This window comes from Pagrus major, chromosome 7 (genome assembly GCF_040436345.1).
Source record: "Pagrus major chromosome 7, Pma_NU_1.0".
NCBI classification, from domain to species: Eukaryota; Metazoa; Chordata; class Actinopteri; order Spariformes; family Sparidae; genus Pagrus; species Pagrus major.
Window position 1 is genome coordinate 27,497,253 of NC_133221.1, and position 21,355 is coordinate 27,518,607.

Here is a 21,355-nt window from a genome sequence, read left to right on the forward strand (position 1 = left end):
GTTAAGGCACACATAAACCGAGAACAAGTCACAACCAAGACCAGAGAGTATCGAGAGCAGGCAGGACCAAGACTCTGAGGGGTTGAGACCAAGTCGAGACAAAGACCAAGAGCAGTGTGAGTCCCTCATGACACACAATGAAATGTGGAACCTGCAAACCATAGGTACTCCTAGAATTGATCTGAAATATTCACAGTCATGTAAAACCCCCCCACAGAAGACAAGAGGTGAATTTTATGCACTCTTCCATGTTTTACCATCGACTGAACACAACATCATCAGGTCTTCTGGGTGACGTCTTCCCATAGAAACCATCATTAAGTACAGGGTGTATGAGACAGTTCAGTGATGTCCCTGCAGTTGTGGTCTTGACTGGCCTCGAAATAAATTCCAGAGTTGTCTTTGTGTGAGACGAGACTAGCGCAAGTTAAAATGCAGTCGATTCTGAGATTAGAGCGGGACCTTCAAGAAGCGGTCTTAAAACCAAGACCAATCCAGGGTACTACAACACTACCAGTAAGTAAGGCAGTTGTTGTACATTAATTATGATCTTACTCTGCATTATTTAGTATGAGCCTTACAAGGTGGTAGTAACACAAGAGTAGTCATTCTTCCTTAATAAGCCTTAGTAAATATGGCAAACAAAACACAAAACTACAAATGTTAACAGTGTCTCCACTTTAGAATGTGGAACTTATTCAGAGTTAGAAAGCTCTAATGAAGCGTTACTTGGACACTATCAGTGTTTTGTTATATACGAATAAACCATATTGATGAAGTTGAATTAAGGGGAATGTCAGGCCAAAGTGAGCAGCAAAGAATATCATTAGGAGGTTCTTGAGGGAAAACTTGTTAGTTATGCAGGAAAAGGCATTAATAATTGCTTTATATTGACTAATGAAGATCCAATTAAACGCAACTAGTTAATGGTTAACACATGTGCCCTAATATAAAGTGTTAGCTTATGGGAATATTTTTTTTAACTTCTAATTGTTTCAAAAGTTTTATGTGAAACTTCTGACTCAGTGTATGAGGAGAACCTGCAGGCAGCACAGCCGTATTGAGCTCAGTCATACAGCATATGTTGTATGTGTTTTGGAGCAGCCTAATCAACTGCATTGGAGTTGTGTTAAAAAAAATAACACACCTCTTAATCACCGAGCTAGAGATAGCACTGAGCTTGCACTGTGGAGGTGCTGGTGGCTCTGGCACAAATATCACAACGTTGTTTGGCACAATTTTTGCCACAACGCGGAAATTTCATCCAGCACACAAGCACACACCCCTGGTAGATCACTTTGTTACATAAATGACAGATCTTTACGGTTTACCCGACCCTATCATCCCAGATTACCTCCAATGGTGATGTGTTTTCTAAGCTGATTGTCACATTTTTTAAAATTAAAAATTTCTCCAATATGTATGTGCATGGCAACCATAGGAAAGCTTGTAATTATGGAAAACAGACTATTAGGCCGTGGTTAGGGTTAGGAAACACCCTGATACAGAACAGGAAACCACTTCCAGCATTAGCACCTGATCACTTTGTTCTTCTAATATCAATCACAAAGACTGTTGAGGTCTCAGAGTGTTGATTTTAGACCCATTTTGTATTTGTTTATTCATGTTTTCGGAAAGTGTGGCTTCTAGTGAGTATTTATTTCAGGCTGATGTATTCATTAAGACACCGCCTGAGTGAAGTCATCTGAATCTGTCAGGAGGAGTGCTCATTATGAGCCGGTTCTTGTTCTGCATCAGCTCTTCTGAAACCGTTTATTTAACTATCAAAGCACTGACCTTTTCAATATGTGAAACTGCAGCTCACAAGCTCTGAATGTTTTCAGTGCGATCTTTCTTTCTTTCTTTCTTTCTTTCTTTCTTTCTTTCTTGTTTTCCTTTCTTTCTTTAACCTCCTTTTCTTCCTTCCTGGATTCCATATTTCATCCCCTTATCTTTTGTTTTCTTCCCTTCCTCCTCTCTTCCCCCTCTTCCTAGAGGCCTGACCTCCTTACACTCTGTGAAATACAGTAGGTCCATGATGCATCGCTGCTGCACGGGGGATTGAACCGGTGGCTTTGTAGCCTAGCCTCATTGATAATCATTAGCAGGCTGTGTTAGGCTCCAGAAGAACAGAAGGTGAATATAGATATGTGGATCAGCGTTAGCCTTCGTGCTGCTAATTAGAGGATGAATCACCATGATGGGTGAGTTGGTTAGATGCTCATCTGTGTCTGTCAAGTCACCTCGCTGCTGCTGCGGGAAATGCAAACGCATCCATGCAGGAATACATGAGTGCTTGTGTGCACATTGCATGAGCCACAAGCCAGCCTTTCTGCACACGCTCTGCGACTGTATCACTACTCAGAGCAGCCGTCTCCATTCGGGTTTCCCTTTTTTTGATCTCTAACCCTGTGAGCTCCATCCTCTTGTTCACCCACTCCCTCGTTCCTTCAACAAGTCAATTAGCAGGAGCCAGACACCATCTCTTTTTGTCTCTCAGCTAAGGGTGTCAGAGTTACAGCTGTGTTTCCATTGTTGCCGGTTGCTGGAGCTCAGGCTGGTACACGGCTCCGAGCTGCCCAGCTCGGAGGCTCTGGGGCTGGCACAGACCAAGCTTCCCCTCTCCCTCCGGGTCCCTCTGGCTGAGGGGAGCTGCCTGCCACTGACAGACTCAGCTGTGTGCGAGTGCGCGCATGTGTGTTAATTATTCAAAGTGTATTAAAGCTTAAAGATGCATCTCCAGATGCCTCTCTGATCGTTGGCGTGTTTAATGGAGAGAGACAGATGAGATGAGAAGCGAAAGGTGGAGTATCCACAGTGAAAAAGTAAGGGGAGGAGTGTGGCAGTGGCCTAGTTGTTAGAGAAGGAGCAAGCTTGCTAAAACAACCAGGGGCTTCATTTATGAAACTGTGTGCACACTGCACATAAATAATTAGGAGAAAATTCCCTCTGCAAAAAAAAACAAACAATTCATAAAATTATGAGAACAGTATCATTCATGCAGGTTTCTTCTTTAACAAATTTGAATCGGCCTCTAATTTTGTGCACAAGACTCACATCTGGCCCCTTCCATTTCACAAGCACGTCTGTTTAAACACATACAAATCAAGAATCAATCCCATTTCCAATTTTTTTCAAGTGCCCCCTTGCCCCTCAGAACAGAGTCACAAGGGCTGGTGCTCAAAATCTCCTCCTGTGAAATGGGCATCACTTCAAGACGCTCATACGTCATCACTTGTTGTCGATGGCATTCATGTAAACAGACACTACCAGACATTTCCAATATGTCCTCAGTTGTAGTGGTTTCTCTTGCGTCGCTGTGGCAATCCTGGTATTATCACAATGCCATTCATCTGATGGAGACAGAAAAGCATGGACGGTCGTAGTTCATTCACAATACACACTATCAACCCAGTCATCAAATAATAAAGAACACTGCTTCATTAGCCGGACAACATTAGCAACCGGAAGTGCAGCAACTTTGCTGATGGACTGTTTGGTGAAATTGTGGTCATATGTCATCAAAGAGTGGGAACACAACATTGAGATCTGTCAAAATGCTAACATTAGCAACTCGTGCTGCTAGTCTACCCTGCCAGTCTGAACTGGTATTAGAGGAGCTAAACTTGAGTTAAATTTTGGGCGTCATATGCCATGCATGCAATGTTGAAATACACTGAAATATTGGACTGTTATGCACAAATCAGCAATAACAATGTAACTTTACATAGATAGCTGGTTAGCTGGAGACATCAGCCAACTAGTAGTTTGTGTTTTGTGATTGTTTTAACGAAAAGGACCATAATGCATTGAAATGACTTCACCCTACCCCTCTTTCCCAACATGAATCAGTACACCCTAACCCTGAGGAAGGTCAGAGGTCATGATAAGATGCGTCTTAATTTAATTGCGATGGCAGACCGGACTGGTGCTCATGGCCAATTTTGTCAACAAGCTTTGTGCAATTAGGACTGATTAAATGTGTTGTTTTGAGTTGGCTTACTTTATTAAGGGAAAAAGAAAACTGGGACAGTAGAGAAAATACAAGATGGGGAAGGGAAGATATGGTATAGGAGGAGAGAGAGAGAGCAAGGGGAGAAAGAACCAGGCTGGTAAAGCAAGAAGAGTTAAGCAGAAGAGAAAGACATCAGAGCTGGAGGGAGCGACAGCAGACTGAACAGAAGGAGAGGAAGGAGCGAGCAAGTTGATGAAAGGAGGAGAAGGATGGAGGCGTGGGAGGAGGATGTGAGAGATGTTTAACCATTCAGGAGATGAAAGGATACTTGAGGGTCGTGACACCACCCGTGCCTCGTGTCTCCTTAGCACCTGCTTAATAATTCCATGTCATTTAGTTAATGCTATCTGCCCTACTTTTTATTTTTTTTATTTCCTGGAAGCTCGGCTGCTGGAAACCATTTAATTGCATCGCATGTTTGTCTTTAGGATTACAGAAGTTACTCTTACTGCGGAACATAAATAGGAAATATTAAATGTCACTGATGATTAAGTCATGGAGTATTCAAAGCTACTCTCACATCATTGTTCATTACCTTGTTCCTGGCTTCTATTCGTGGCTCCTCTCATATACACAGCACCGCAGAGTTAATATTTATTTTTTTTGTAATAAACTCTTCCTGATGAGGTTTGACCAGTGAATAATGACTTGTATCACTCATGTGATTTTCAGTCCAAATGACAATTTCCCGTGTTGTTTCCCGTCTGACCCCGCTTCTCCTTCCCGTTAAAGGCTTAATAAACGTCACTCCTCCACTGCTGCTCAGAAGGCCCACGAGTAATCATATGTGGGAAATTAGTTTTGTAAGAGTTTTGATGGTGCTCACTGTCTCCGAGGATACATTTAATGGCCATCAGACTGTTGAATGGTGCACTGAGGAGGAGGGACAAGGGTATTAACCATGGTATCAGTGCTCTTCAGCCCATTGTTGTTTGCTAATAGGATGTATCAACCATATGCAAAGCAAAGGGCTAGATTGAATTCTTTCTTTTTATTCTTAACACCTGCACACCTTAAACAGCTGAACAGGCTGATTGCCAGTCATTCCCAAAACAACACGACTGTTGCAGTGTACCAGTGACAGGCATTGTGGTACCTCGTACTCTAACTTTTTGGTTAGTTTTAGGTAAGAAAACCACTTAGTTAGGTTTAGGTAAACATTGTTTCTCGAAATAACTTGGTTACTTAAGTAACTTAAGTAGCAGTCAAGACCATGCCTTTGTCATGTATGTAACTGCAGGCAAACATTGTGTACAAACATGTACGTGATATAACTTTAATATGTTTCTAAGCTAAAATAACTTACGGTTTACTTTTGAATTCACACTGGGCATGGACAGCGGTCTCCTGGGTGAACGTCCTGGGCTCGTGTGTTATATTCCACTACAACATAATAATTTAAACAATATAGCAATACAGAAAAAGTCATTTCTAGGAGATAAGGTTGTAAAGCCCTTTGAAGGAAATTTGTGATTCAGATAATACAGGCAGAATAAAGAAAATGGAGGATGGCCATTGAAAGCCTGTTTTAATCAATGAATCTTTATTCAAATGCAAAAAGGGCAAGGCTAGGTCTCAGCAGCATTGATTCCCTTTATAGCACATTGGCATTTACTGTAGTTCAGTTTTCTACAGCGTTAGGTTGACCTTGTTGTTGATAAAGTAAACTAGCAGTGTAAATTAATTTGAGTTTGCAACAGCAGGTTCCCATTGAGATATGAAGAAAAAAGGTCACGAGTTGTTTGTTCAAGTCTTCAAAAACTCCTGACTTCTGATGAAGCTGTAATACAGTCACGGCATTGTTTATATTCAAACATTTATGTAAGTGTCAGAATCTCAGTTCATAACAGTGTCAACTCTGTCTGTGTTTTATCTTTACCGCATCACCCGCCTCGCTCCATATCCCCAATAGTACAGGGCTGCGAGGAGTGGGTGGACACTCCAAAAGGCTTCTAACACAGTTCAAAGTGTCTTTTATTGAACAGAAGAGCTCCTAGCTTGGTGCGATGGGGTGCCTGCCCTGCTTCCACCTGAGACTACGACTGAGGAACTCGGGTCATTTGAGCAAAATAGATGAAAAGTTTCCCCGTTGAAATGAAGCACAGGGGGAATGTAGAATACAAGATGAAACAGGTCTCGCAAAAGAGAAGCGATAGCTTTCAAAAGTTCTCGGCCCCGGTGAATTTGCATACAAGATACTGTGAAATCTTTGGTTGTGAAGTTTGCTGTGTTGTGTATTGCTTAAACTTTCCGACCCAGGATCCTTGGGACTTAGAAACTCACTCGCTTTCCCCGAGAATAACACAGGAAAAGAACCCAAATACATGAAAGCAGTTGAGAGGGAGGAGAGATTTTTCATGGGCTTTTGCACTGACCTTGAAAGGTTGGCTGATACTTAGTTGGGTCACAGAAATCTCTTATTATTCACTGGGTCATGGTCTAAAATGGGTTTGCGAGTCTGTTCTTGGTCGGTTCCCACATGACCAGGAGCGCCGTGTCGTTTTCATCTAACAAGAAGAAACAAAATTCATCAAATTTGATCCTGCGGGCTGAAAAAAAAAAAAAGAGAGAACACAGGGCTGCAGTTAGCGAGGCCATCCTGGATAGCTCCTCGTTATCTGTCATGTATCTACTGTGTCACCCTCAGAAATACACACACACACACACACTCACAAATAGATTGTGTATTTCTAGAGGCCCCCATCGATCCACTAGCTGATGCTTATCGGCTACATCCTCCTCTTTGACCATCCAGACCCGATAGCATCCAGATAGACACACAATCACGCTTGGTCATCAGAGATACCGCACAGGGCAATGCTATTCTAATGGAGACGTTTATGATGAAGAGCTCTGTGGAGTCAATAGAGTAGAGGGTCTTTTCCCAGTAGGCACGATATCTTTCCTGTAGCTTGAGAGCTTCCTACAAAGTTGAACTGTTGAATAAACACAGACGTGCCTCAAATAGCTTTATATTTTCTATTATAATTATTAATTTCCTGTGTTTAAGCTGGCACAGTTGGACTTTGTCAAGCCCCGATCGACCATTCTACAGATCTCACTACATTTTAACATTCAGTAGCTTATAGAATTAATTACAGGAAGTATGTTGAAGAGACAAACTGATCAGACGCTCAGTTTTCAGTGACTTACTGTATATTGTGAGAAACGATACATGGAGGAGGTGTGAAGTAACAGACACACAAATCACCCTTGCCAAGAAAGGTCTCTTGCTTTAAAGTGGCAATAATTAAAAATGATAAGAACAATGCGCTCAGTGCTGCCCCTGTGGCCATGAGCTTTATTACAGCAGTATGACTGAATACAATGGTAGTCTCCTTTTATTTATCTTACGTGATCCATAATGGCCTGAACATATCAATAAGACTACAAGGCATTCACAATTAAACCATCTGCACTGTTCTGCCTCCTCCTGCCTAACACTACCCTCGTGGTGCTTCATGCAGGGTTTAAAACAAAGACATGCTAATGAAACTTTGAATGATTCATCCAGTTTATGAAAGCATTTGCTAAACACTTATTCCTGGCATGTAATTACTAGGAAGAAATCCTCCAGTGCAAACTCAACGGTGCATTTTACGTTTGTGGTTTGTTTCACTAATAGTTACAGTGAGTGGTGATGAGCACGATATCTGAACGAATGAAAGACCACCACTTATTAAAAACTGCAGTGTTTGATTAAAGAGTCACGTCTGGGAGGTGCAGTGGAAAGTACACAGCTATTTAATTGATATCTGGACAGGAAAGTTTGGTTCAGTTAGCCTGGTTCATAGGGCTGAAAAAGGCCAAGAGGTTCTACATTGCTGAAAAAGTAGGAACAGTAAGGCACATGCTCATGTACATAGTAAACCAGTCAACAGGCTGAACACAATCCACATATCAAACATTATTATTCTGCAGCGGAAGGGCCCACATGAGTATCGTAGCACAACCCGGCTGCTGCGCTGATAGATATCAGTTTATGTCTGGCCTTTGTTTGACCTCCCTTCTTGGGTTTTTACATAAAGAGATCCACAGCGTTCAGCGCGTAGACAGCCACCAGGGAGGACGTCTTGTTGTATAGTGCGCGCTCCAAGTATGGCAGAAATAGCGGCATGTCATGAACGATAGGTCGATAAAGCTTTCTCTATTTTGACTTGTCTTGTACAGTTTTTTTTATGGGGTTGTAAGAGACAGACGAGAAGAAGTTGTTCATGAAACGTGAGAGGGAGAGACTGAAAAGGAAAGATGTGTCTAAACAGGAAACACTGAGGAGATCTAGATACAGCCTCATGACCTGTCTGTATGTTGATTAAATGGAGAGATCTACAGTGTTGGGATTACAATCATGCCCCATTGCACGGTTTTGTGGTATTCTCTGGTGTGTGTGTGTGTTACTTTTTGTTAAATTTATCCTCTAAGGGTTTAACTGTATTAGTGTCCAAAACTGAGACATTTCTCAACAGATGACTCTTACTCCTTCTCTCCTGGGAGATGTGGTCATCATATCAGGTCCTTTTTCTTTCTTTCTGTATGTGTGTGTGCATGTGTGTGTGTGTGTGTGTGTGTAACAGCGCTGGTCGATGGGGTCTTGCCCCCTCCTTTCTGAAATGGTTCATTGGACTAACGCTAATCCGTGGGGACGCTCTACACTGCGGTGACCCCCATGACACTCACACACATAGACAAACACACACGGACTCCCTCATCCATCATACTCGGGGCTTGTCAGTGCCTCATGGAGGTGGCCTCATGGGTGAGAGCCGGCAGCCAATCGGAGCCCTCGCCTCATCTCTGACATCACCGTAAATGCGATGCCTCCATCCTGATAGAACATAATTAGAAGTGAGAGAAAGAAAGTAAATAGATAATATGATGACTTCAAGTGTGTCAGAGCTGGATATAAATTAAGTAAATGTCATGTTTTTTTTCCGCCTCCGTATATTCCGTAAGTTTATTATGTTTCTCTTTCTCTCACTCACTATCTTCTGTTTTTTTATGGCCTGCTCAAAGTCCTCTAACAAACCAGCAAACAGTGAAGGATGGTAGGAAAAGGAGGCTTTGGAGGAGAGGAAGAGTCAATATGAAAATGCAGTAGAGCGTCCCAGCCAGCAGGAGTTCATGGCTGCAGGCTGCATCCCAGTTAAATAAACAGCAGAGCAGGTAGAAAGCAGAGGGTGGGAGGGAGGATCACATGAGAGAGGTTAGGAAGACACATAGAGAGAGCAGGGAAAGCAAACTGAAGAATGGACAAGAGAGAGTGAAACAGAGAGGTGTGGTCAGGATGGATACTTCATGGAACAGTATCTGTGGCTGAGCTATAGGAAATGAACCTGAACTAGGATCCATCTAAAACCTGGTGCTTTTCATTATATAGCCGTTCACAGATTGGCATCACCCTGAGCTAACTCTGCAGGATGCAAGCCCAAAGTTCAAACCTTATAATAAAAAACTCTGAATTGCATTTCCTGCAGCTATTATAGGTGGAACTATGAATGGGTTGCTGATTTGAACCATTAAATGACCTGTATTTAATTTCTGCCACTAAGGGTCTCTGAATCAATGAAACAACAACGGAAACAAAAGATGTAGTTTAGACTATTTCTGCCCATAGACTCGGGCAGAAATATTCCCAGACAAAATAATGTTATAAAGTTGTAAAAATCGTTATGTGCAGTTAAGTTCACTGACTGCGTTTCTCACTCGGAAGTTATAGTGACAGGCGAGCAAATGAAACAAACCGTTACCTTGAATGAAACTGCAGATTTCTCTGGGTTGGAACATTGTGGAAACGTTTGAGACAATGTAAGAACACAATACAACAAAATTTCATCAAAATAGCCTGTGTCCACATTTTAATGTGTGTTTAACGGTTTGTCACTGTGTAGTCTGCTCATTTTTTTTCTATGCTGAGAGATTGCATCTTTCAATGTGTATGTACATCAGTAAGCAAACACACCTTCACTAATACCACGGTGGCATTTAGAACTTCCTTCAGTTCAGTACAGTTCTAGGGCTAATGATGGCTCTGTTCTACTTAAAGGGTAACTCCACCAATTGTCCACATTAAAGTGTGTTTACAGGTCTTGGGGAGTACTACAGCATATGTGAAAACGTAGTATAAAGCTTTTTTGTGGCCCTAGAGGAAGCTGCATGTAATCCTGATAAATTATATCCAGTGATGTTTCCTCAGTGGGTAAGTTGCATTCTGGGTAATGCGTGCACCAGCATTCCAGTGGTCTAGCATTGCTGGCACTCCTATAACACTGTTGGACAGTTTAAAAACAAATGATCAAAATCGATCCAGCAGAACCAGAGATTTTACCTTTTTTTATCCCATGCATTTTTCTTCTTTTTTAAAACCTGGTGCCTACATTACCCATAATGCAATTTAGCCACTGAGTGGCACCACTGGAGGCAATTTATCAGATTACACACAGCTTCCTCTGGAGCCACAAAAAGATATACGTTGTAGTACTCCCCAAGACCTGTAAACACACTTTTTAATGTCTTTTAAAATTGGCTGAGTTACCCTTTAAGTATCAAAGTAAGCCATGTTAATGGACCAGTCATGCACAACGCCTCAACCCTGGAATTGATACATCATTATTGTTATTAATTACAGCTGTGCTGTCCAATATATGAACACAGCACTGCACTTGATATGGCATTTCTATAATTGACATTCCTCCAGTGATCAAAATAAAAGGTCAAAAATCATACGGTGTTAGTTAATGTACACTATAAAGTTATACGCTTTCCACCTAAAATGGCTGCCATACACATAAACACATTTGAAATATATCAGACACTTCCCAAAAATGCATGAGGTACAAGTGTAAAGGCCTGCAGATGGCAGATGGTAGAAGCAGTTGACAGAGGCCTAATAGAGATTTTTCACTGGTACTATGGAAGACTAATTTTTTTTCTGAAGGCTTACCTTCCCTCCTTTGATCTCAGCGTCTGTGTATTTGGCCCCAAGGCTACTGTAAAACACTCCACAGGCCTAAGACTGCAGTAGCTTACTGCAGAGCCAGAGGGCAAGCTTTAGCCTTTGATCGTGTGCGTGTAGTAGTTAGTGTAAGCAATGTGTGCGAGGACGAACGTGTACGTGTTTGGTTTGTGTGCATTTTGGGTTTATCTATCTAGATATAACATCGTTTGTGTGTGTGTGTGTGTGCCTGTCTGAATTGCCCGTCCAGGAAATTGTTTGAAGATATATATTGGAGATATATATATATAAAAAGTGGTGTGTACGACTCCCATGTTGCATCGCTCCACCCCTGCCTCGCTCAGTTGGGAACTTGACCTCCTGGACTCTCATCCCCCACTTTAATAAACGAGTGTATGGCTCCCAAGACCTCGCCTCGCCTTCTCATCTCCTCCCCTCCTTCCCTTCTCGCTTCACCTCTCCTCACCCTTTCTCATCCGATGGTTTATCTCTGCTCATCCTCTGCATCGCTGTTCATCCCCGACTCACACTGCAGTAAATTTATGTCTCAACGAGGCATTTCTGTGCGCTGGTAGTTACTAGGGAGGTTCCAGTGGCCATAACTGGGAACCACCCCTCTTAGTATGGAGCCCAATAAATCAGAGGGAAGTTGTTTCTGGTATTAAGGAATGCCGCTCGGTTAACTCCTCTCCCTTGATGAAATGAAGGCTGGAAAACAAGGCGACAATGAGAGAGGAAAAAGAGAATAAAAGACGCGGAGAAAAGATCAAGTGTGAGTGAGAGGAAGAAAGAGAAAGAGAAAGAGGCGGAGTGAAAGCGAGGGATTAGAGGAGTCCCCCAGGTAAAGAGATCGTTGTGTCTCATTGTGTAGAACTGCTCCGCTATCTGATGCAGACTCAGCTCAGACACCTGTCACCACTCCTAATGAAACATCTCCCACAATCCTCTGCTCGCAAATCTTTTGTTCACTCCCTCCCTCCTGTGTGTGTGTGTGTGTGTTACCCTCTATTTTCCCTTTATGTTTTAGCGTGATTGTGAGTCTTTGTACTGGGTTCTATGTGGGGAATGCCTTTGTATGTGCGTTCAATCACATGCGCGTTGTGCATATTACCGCGTTCCTCAAGAGGAATGTGACGCTGTGCTTTTTTATCCTGACTCTGATGCATCAGTAATAAGGAACAGACCTTGGGAGAATGCATATGTGTGTGTGTGTGTGTGCAAGTGTGTGTTTGCAGCGGAGAGGTACAGATGTGAAGTGGTCTCAGTGTGTGTGTGGCAGCGAGGCAGGATTTCCATGCCACGACTGGAGCAGATGCTTGAGCCCAGTCCTTCCAACATTAACAATGACTGCTACCAGATACTCTTCTCTCCAGTCACAAACACTCTCTCTCACACACACACACAGACTTTTTTCCCCTTTTCCTTTCTGGGCTTCTTTAGTCCTGTTTTCCATTTTATTAGAGGCTAGAAGCAGTTCATTAGCGGTCTGTCGCCATCTGTGAATACTTTAAACTTTGACTGTCAGCCTCACTAATTGACAATCTGCTTCACTGGGCTCACTGGCATTGATTTGATCTCTTCTCTGTCTCTCTTTCCTCATTTCTTTCCTCCTCCTCCAACTTCCCTCTCACTACGACACTGACACGTTCACATCATGTGTGATTCTCCTTCAATATGAGCTGCTGACTGGGAAAAAACCTGTTCGTCCCAGCCTCCCGCTGATAGTTTCGAGTAGGAGCTTTCACACCACCCCACTGCGGTCTTAAAGTGGACCAGGACAGGTGGTGAACATACTGGTAAAGTTACTGTCAGTAGAATTATCAGTTGTACTGACGCATTAAGTCTGCTTGAAAAAAAAAGAAGAAAAAAAGTCAATGTTCAATTTATGAATAGTTTTAAAGCTGCGTTGATATTTTATATGTTTATATTTTTTTTATTTTGGCCACTTGGGGGCAGCAGAACAAATTGAAACACACAAACATATTTTCATATAATTATCATCTTCCTTCATTTGGGGGTCTAGCTAGCCTGAGGATGTTTTATCAGACTTGAGGTTGACGAGAATGGAGTTTACGGCCCCGAAATCCAAAACGCTTAGCTTAAGAGCTAAAAACCTCTTTAAAGCAAGTTTGAGGACTACTCTGTGTGGGTTTGTCAAGTTTCACATCATGCATCATCATTTGAGCCATGTTAATCTAAAACATATAAATTAGTGCAGAAGTTAATGACAAAACATGATGATTTTCAAATTTTCTTTGATAGAAGCATTTCAACGACTTATGATGAAAAGACTTTAGATTTTTATCTTTTGTCTGTGGATAGTTGTGGCAAACAGTTGTGAAACTTTTAAGTAGAAGATGTAAATTTAAAATAGGGATAGAGGTAAATACTGTTGCATCAGTGTGTTGAAATTAAATCTCTTTTTAAAAAAACAGTTAAAAACACAGTTTTAAGTCCAAACTAACTCCTGAGCAGTGATGTAACTTAAGTTTCCATGTCTGTTCTTGAGTTTTTGTCGTAGTAATTTAACCTTATCAAATAGTTATTGTTGCCTAAACCTAACCAAATCATTCCTGTTGCCTACGTAAACCTAAACAAGTAGTTTTGCTGCCAAAACTTAACCACACCACGACCAGTTCACACATTAATAAAACTCCAACAGTCATAATGTCAAAGTCTAAGAAAGTCTAACTGTAACTGACAAGTTGAAGTGAGAACATGTAGGTTATCGATAATCAATCAAATAAATGTTATCAAACAAAAAAAACCTTTATGAAAGCTTCAGGCCCACTATTTGAATAACTCTGGTCCAAGCCACAAAAACTCGGCTCCAAGTCTCTGGTTCTATATTAAATATATTAAATTATAGAGAAAAAAAGCTATTTAGACTGCTCCCTACGACATATATTCTCCAAATCTTTTCCACCAGTCACCTCCCCATATGGCATCCATGCTGTCTGGCTGTCGGAGTGTGCTATAACGCCATGAAGGGAGCAGAGGTGTCCCTTGGCGCCATTATGTCCAAACACCTCTCTCCCCTCCACATCTTCTTTACCATCCCCAGGCCATTCTGCAAGTCATTACCACTGCTCCATTAGACAACACCTCTGCACAGAGCAAACTCATATCGAGATCACTCTGCTGAGTATGAGGCTGCTGCTGTGGTTAGACGTAAGGTATTCACCACTGATTAAATACAGTGTAGTTACCACTGATTTATCATCGCGGTTATAAATGTCTGCCATCCTAATCGGAAAATTATAGTTTGCGTAATGGCACTTAAAGTAGAATACGACTTAATTTACAAATTCCAGTTTTGTATATGTATGGCCTCCGTAATTGTTTACCGCATCTCCAGATGAATACCAAACAGGCATTAGTGGATAGAACTTGTTCAGTGGTAATTACAGCCTTTATGATATTGCAAAGGCTCTTTTTATCGGCTTACACTGCAGAACATGCCTTAACAAGCTGGAGCCTTTTAGTCTGGCTTAATAGAAATGAGCATTTTTCACAAACAATAACAAAAGCATCGTGGAACGATGACTAGACAGGCAAATGACACCTTCAGTATCAATAAAGACACTTAAATAACAAGTAGTTATGTGTACTATTAATGAGCAAAACTCTAAACTTCTCTTCAAATGTCTTTTTAAGTGGATAGTTGTGGCAAACAGTTGTGAAACTTTTTAGTACAAGATGTAAATTTAAAATACTGATAGAAAACACACCTATAGAGCGATATACTGTCATGTCAGTGTGTTGGAATTAAATCTCTTTTTGTAGAACCAGTTAAAAACACAGCTTGAAGTCCAAATTAGCTCCTGAGCGGTGATGTAGCATGGGTTCCAGCAGACAGCTGAATAATGTCTTTTGATTTACTTAAGCCCGATAAAAACGCTCCGAGATTTCAATTATTTTCCTTCAACTAATGTGGTGCAAAGCTGCCGTTCTGGCCATTTTTTTTTTTTTATTGATCGAAGAGCAGCCAGAAACCGCTGAATGGAAGCGCTGACCCCTCAGTCATCCTCCTCTATGATCTGTCAGACTATAGCTGTTACAATACGGCGCAGCAGAATTAACAGTGTCCGTGTTCCTAAGAGACGCTGCCTCAGGCTCTTCATTTTTGTCCACGCTGAAAGAATTAGAAAAGCCTTTGGTGCATTCATTTAGGAAAAAAAAAAAACATACCTAATATCCATAACAGCCTCATTAATACTGGATTCCAAAATGGTGTGTACTCATTTTTACAACTAACTGCCGTATGCAGTATTCAGTGGTTCATACATAGGACAAGACTTGATCCTGAGGAGTGTTGATAATTTGTAAGTGGAGGTTTTAGACTGCCTGATTCTTCAAACTTTTCCACCACGGGAACAAAGGATGCTGGGTAGGTAATTATCGACACAAGAGAGTTCTGTAATGTCATGGTGCCATTTTCCAAGACGATTATTACTTGTCAATTAGAATAAAAGGCCCGATCTGTATTTTTTCTCTCAGTTTTCCTTTGTCCCGTCTCTCCAGCAGCATGTCCAGAACATTCTGTCCACCCAGATCTGCGTCCCACTGAGACAGTCCGCTTTCTTTTCCAGTCACGTCTCAATTTCTTTATTCATATGTTCTCTCATATCCAGGAGTGTCCTCAGATCCTGCCCTCCACCCAGATCTATATCCCTGCTGGAGTCATGAGGCCGATCACCCTGCTGGCCCAGAACCTGCCCCAGCCGCAGTCCGGACAGAAGAACTACGAGTGCATCTTCCACATCCAGGGCAACACGCACAACGTCCCGGCTCTGAGGTTCAACAGCACCAGCATACAGTGTCAGAAGACCACGGTAAGGCACAATCCATTATTTAAGCTTTGCAGTGAAATTACAGCAGCTTACAGAAGTGAAATACACTGCAATGCCTGTTGACCTGATAAATGTGAGTTATGTATTTGATAAGTCGTTTGTTATACATCTTTCACACTGAATCAACATTCATACCGGGTCATATCACTCTGTAATCGTGTAATCGCTTTTCTGGCTTGATGCTATGATGTGCGTTGAAGTTCTAGACATTGATGCATGTTAATAGTTTTCTATAATACGACATTTTCACTGGCCTCCATGCTGATTTCTACTGTTCCCTGTTTTCCAGCGCCTTCCTGACATAAAATGTGACACGCCCAAAAATATGCACCATATTTATGGCGTGCACTCATTCCATACCAACTCACCAAGGCTCTCCCAGTTCATATCTTGAATTTTCTTGAGCATAATTGCGTAAAGGCTTCTATTAAATTCATGGGATCTTGCAAAAATCCTTATGTTGTACACCAAATACTTTTTTAGGAATTGCCTCTGATCATGTTTGTGATTCTCACGTACGTGTAGCCTCATCAGCTAGCATGCAATAAAACGAGCCATAACAAGCCGTAACGTTTTTCCTGGAGCCAATGACAAACAGGCTCAATAGGAATCACACAAAGAAAGAAAGCCTCGAAGTCAACCAGAACAAATATCTACCTATGAAATAAAACCACTGAATCTAATATTACAGCCAGTGGATAGTGCAAAATATAGTTTTACTTATTTCAAAGAAATTAAAATAATCCCTCTTGGGAAAAAACAGTGAAAATATCTTTGAAAAGTGTGTTTTTCTATCACTATCTATTTTTTGTTCAAGAAGAACTTCTTAATGTCATATAACTTTGTTATTACTACACAGAATCAAGAAAGTTGAGATATGAATTTTGAAAACAAAAGATTCTTCGGTCAGGTCAAAAATGATTTATTTAATACTTTAATATGATTGTTGTAAAACTTTGTGCAAAAACTATTTAAATGAATACATATTGCAAAATATCCTCAGGGTTTCTTGGATGTCCAGGTCAAATTTCAACCCAATCCAGTAGAAAATAAGCAATTATTGTGGCTTAGAGTACACATACAAAGAATCACACAAATGATTCAATTTAGCTCGCAGGGCCAAACGTCCATAATCCATAACTAAAAAGTATTTAAGTGATGAGCTTTTGCAAGCTCCATGAGTTAATTGGAGGTTTTACGGACATTTTTTCAAGGAATTCCATGACATGAACTGGGAAAAGTTCTGAATTCTGGCTGAGTTGGCATTTTATTGACTGATTACAATCTGCGCCAATCCTAATCATCTCTATCACTGCTCCAACCAAACCCCAGCTGTTTAATCTGTCAGCAGGAGCTCCATTCAAGACAGCCATACTGGTTTAACCATTTGGAGGCTTTACAGCTGGTTAGCGGCAGTGTGCGACACACAGACCAGCAGTAATAGACTGCCGTGGCAAAGACTTGAAACTGAGGTGTATGGCCACGGGGAATGACTGTCACAAAAGCCGCTCTCTCTTCATCCCTGCTCCTCATTCCTGCCTCTTAGCCCTCAGTCAAACTGTCACCGCTAATAGGGAACGACCATTTCAGCAATGTTAATTTCCTCAGCTCCAATCAGGGCATGAGGCAGAGGGGAGACATTTTAACGACACCAATTATGACTTACTTAACGAGACATATGATTAACATGCGAGCCACACGCTGCAGCACTCGCTCACGCTGATAGGTCCAACAGCGAGTACTCGTCGTTTGAAAGGCAGCAGGAGTCCGTGTGTGGCTTTGGCAGCTTCGCCGGCTGCCTTTTCTCCAGCCTGTCACACACTTGTCAGGGGCTCCGGGTCATTTAGCCGGCAGCCGCATTACCGCTGGGCTCGGAACACATCGCTGATTTGCGGCCACTTGCTGTTTTCTGAGCTCTACCTATTCACCCACTTTCTCCCTACAAAGGGAAAGAATGAGCTTCAGCTTTGTGAACCTGGAAGTTGTTCTGCCTCTGATGTCAGATGGTGACACGGAAAACAGTTCAGAGGCAAATTACTGAAGTAGATTTCCTGATCATAATGATGGCTCCCACAGTTCTTTTGTGTTTTGGAAAGGGAATTTGTGCGTATTTAGTCACTTGTGTCTCTCTAATTGCTTCATGCGAGTGCCTGTTCTTTCAGATTTGGCTTTTTGGGTTGTTATAACTGTTTTTTGTCAGATTTGTCTCTTGGTGACCTGACTGCTTGAAAGCCTGTTGAAAAACGCAAAAATGAGCTGCACACACAGTAACTGCTGTAAATGAAGTTGAGTATTTGAATAAATTGGTTGAAATTCTTGTCCTAAATGAATTCTGGCTCTTGCCATGGAGTTACTTCATATACCTCCAGCATGGTGAGCCCCTCTCTGAGAAGTCATCGTTAAAGGAGATATATTATGCACATTTTCATGTGGTAGTGTGATGCCACAAAGTCACGGAATTAGAGGCTGGACTACTGACGAGGCATTTAAGGAGCAGTGTTTCTGTGGGAGAGAGGAGCTCGTGTTGATGCAGACTTTATAGACCTTTTCAAAATCTTTTCCATGCACAAAAACCTATAAAACAAAAAATCACAATAGGTCTCCTTCAAAGTTATGACTAATGATTCTAAAATAGATAAAACACATATTGCTTGAACACCACAGCTGTATGGTAGATATTCCGGTTCTCTCTCTGTTAAAGTTTAAGCCGCCCACGCCGCCAAACACCAGCTCTCAATCCAGCAAAGAGCAGTGTGCAGTTTGCATCCCCAGTGTTTGATAGACTCACATACATTCATTACTACACCGGTACTACTACTGCTGAGAGTTGCTGATGCTGGAGGACAGAGACCTTCCTCAGCAAATCTCCGATTCACTGGCAAACTGAATGGATACGCACACACATACGCGCGCATGCACTTACATTCATTGCTTCACTCTTCAGTGCACTCCAATGTTTTTGCAAAATCCTGATTTTTCTTTCTGCAGGAGGCAGGAAAAATAGTTAATACACCAGCCTGAACACAAGTTTGCAGCTGCTCATGAAGCTAGACATAGAGGGCTGATGTGTGTGTGCATGTGTGCGTGTGTGTCCATGCGTGTGTGTGCGCCCATGTGAGCAGATCCATGCGGCGCTGTGAGTGAGTAAGCCTCCTCCTCTCCACCCCCCGCCTCTCGGCTCGTCAGGTGGGACTGTGATAGGATCCAATTAAGGTAGCTGTAGATAAAATGATGATGAATTGCAGCGGTGGGGTAGACTGACGGACACAAACACACACACACACACGCAGGCAAACACAGACGCGCCTACACAAGTCTGGCAAACCATTACAGCGGAAAAAAGAGGGAAGCGAGAAAAGACAAAGAAAGAGAGAGCCAAAGAGGAGGTGAGGGAATTAGGAACAGACAATGACGATGCAGCGGAGAGCGCAACGGAGGAGGTAGAGAGAGGTGAGAGAGAATTAGAAGAATAAAGGAAGACGGAGGGGAGGAGAGAGGGACTAAGCCCGGCGAGAAGACTGGGGGAAACAAACAAATGAGGGAGAAAACAGATGGAGAGAAAATGTATGTGGAATGTAAAAGATGTGCATGTTTGAGAAAGCGATGCCGAAAGAAAAAGAAAATCATGATCTGTGCAAAAGTGAAAGTGCTGAGATTAACTAGAACAGCCGAGGGTGGAGGAGGACAGTCAGGACAACAGGGACTGGTTACAGAGTTGTTCAGCCGTGCAGTGTTCGGTTGTACAGTGCAGGAGTCGGGTCAGGATTTAGTAATGCAATCTCATTCTGGGACCTGTTGGGGAAAATCTGGTTGGAGAAAACAAACAAGGCGCCCACTTTACACTCACCTACCCAACTGCTGTCCAACCACACCAGTGCTTCGAAACAATGGGACCATGTATGACATCACAGCCAAATATTTAGCTTATTTTGATATTAAAGATATGTTCTGCTTCAGGCATATTCTATACAGGATGTCACTCTAAAGGTTTAAAAAATAACCCTGATGACATCATCAGCCTTCAATTTTTCAACAGAAAGCCTGAATTACAAAAATGTCCGACATCCAATTATATAATTGTCAGAATGTTCCGCATAGCTGCGGCATTGTGGGGCTTATAGATCATGCGCACAAGAGACTTCTGCTGGCTGAGCTGGCTAACTTCCTGTTTAGCTGTTGGCTAACTTTGAATGGGGTTAAAATGATGTAATGAACATTACAATCCTGATTGGAAGAATTACTTCACGTGGGTTTTACCTGGTTAACGTATTGTAAACAGTGCAGTGTGAGTTATAGCAACATAGCGGATGAGGGCAGACTATTTTTGGTGCAAATGGAGAAATTCACGCTATTTCATGTCTTGCAAATTCTTCTTTAAATCTGTCTCATGTGAGTCCACCAAATTCATGGACATGCAGTACTAAATCATGTCTTTTAAATAAAGCTTTTGCAGCTGCGTTATTCTGTTTTGTTGTTTTTATTTTTTATTAACTTCTATATGAGCATGTGTGTATAGTGTTGTTTTTTTTTGTTTTTTTTAAGCTTTTTCCTTGAAAACAGCTGCCAGCATCTGGAAAACACACTGATAAGAGCTTAGAGATGTGTGTCTTAAAACCAAAACAATGAGCTGAAAGCAGCTCAAATGTACCATAGAGCTTAGAAAGCCCACGTGTGAATGTTTTTATAACATTTATTTTCAGAGTAACTGCATGCTTATAATTAATAATATGGTTGTTAATAGGAACACTGAGAATGAAAGAGTTAACTCCGAGGATCAGCACACAGAAGGTCTATCTATGATGGAGAACCTGTGTACTTGCTACCATTGTATTCAGTATTCTCAGTAGGGAAGTGTGTGTATATGTATCACAGCTGGCTGTGACTGGGACAGTGGAGTGTAATAAATCACAGAGAAAATTAGCCAGCAGTAGACGTACACTCATCCATTCAATCTTACTGTCTCTTTGTGCATTATTTAGCCCCCTCGCCAAACGCTGAAACATTGAACTTGCATACTCAAATACACCGGGGACCCAGAGTACGCATGGATGCTCTCTGGGATGTACACAGGAAAACACACGCTGGCGAGAGCACACACACAGATAGGACGCCTGCAAGCTGCGTGGATACCTACTGGTTCATGGACAACACACACACACACACACACACACACACACACACACACACATCCTCCCCAGGGGTTTGGAAGCCCAAGTGAAGTAGACATATGGAGATTCTCCACATGATCCTCTTCCTAATCATGTGGAGCAGACGGAGACTGTAGCATCAGCAACAACCAGCAACCTGCTTTACATGATTTATTACACTGACACACATAGGCTATCAAACACCGTGTGTGTATGAACATCACACTGTAAGTCCATGCATCTGGCTCTGTTGTGAGCAGCATGTCCATTTTAGGAGCCTGACAGACTGCGTCTGTTTGTATGTTTACAATCCACAAATTGGTCTAGACTTCGCTCCAGTCTCCACTTTTTATAACTTTCACAAACATGCTACATATGGGACATATAC

At 41.9% G+C, this 21,355-nt stretch overlaps 1 protein-coding gene across 1 annotated transcript in view; it reads left to right on the forward strand.

The window, feature by feature from the left end:
* The window catches only part of LOC140999798 (plexin-A1-like), a 255,076-nt gene that overhangs the window by 139,757 nt on the left and 93,964 nt on the right, over positions 1-21,355 (forward strand). The window contains exon 9 of the mRNA XM_073470337.1: positions 15,602-15,802. Coding sequence (XP_073326438.1) covers positions 15,602-15,802 — 201 coding nt within the window. The remainder of the gene's footprint in view (positions 1-15,601; positions 15,803-21,355) is intronic.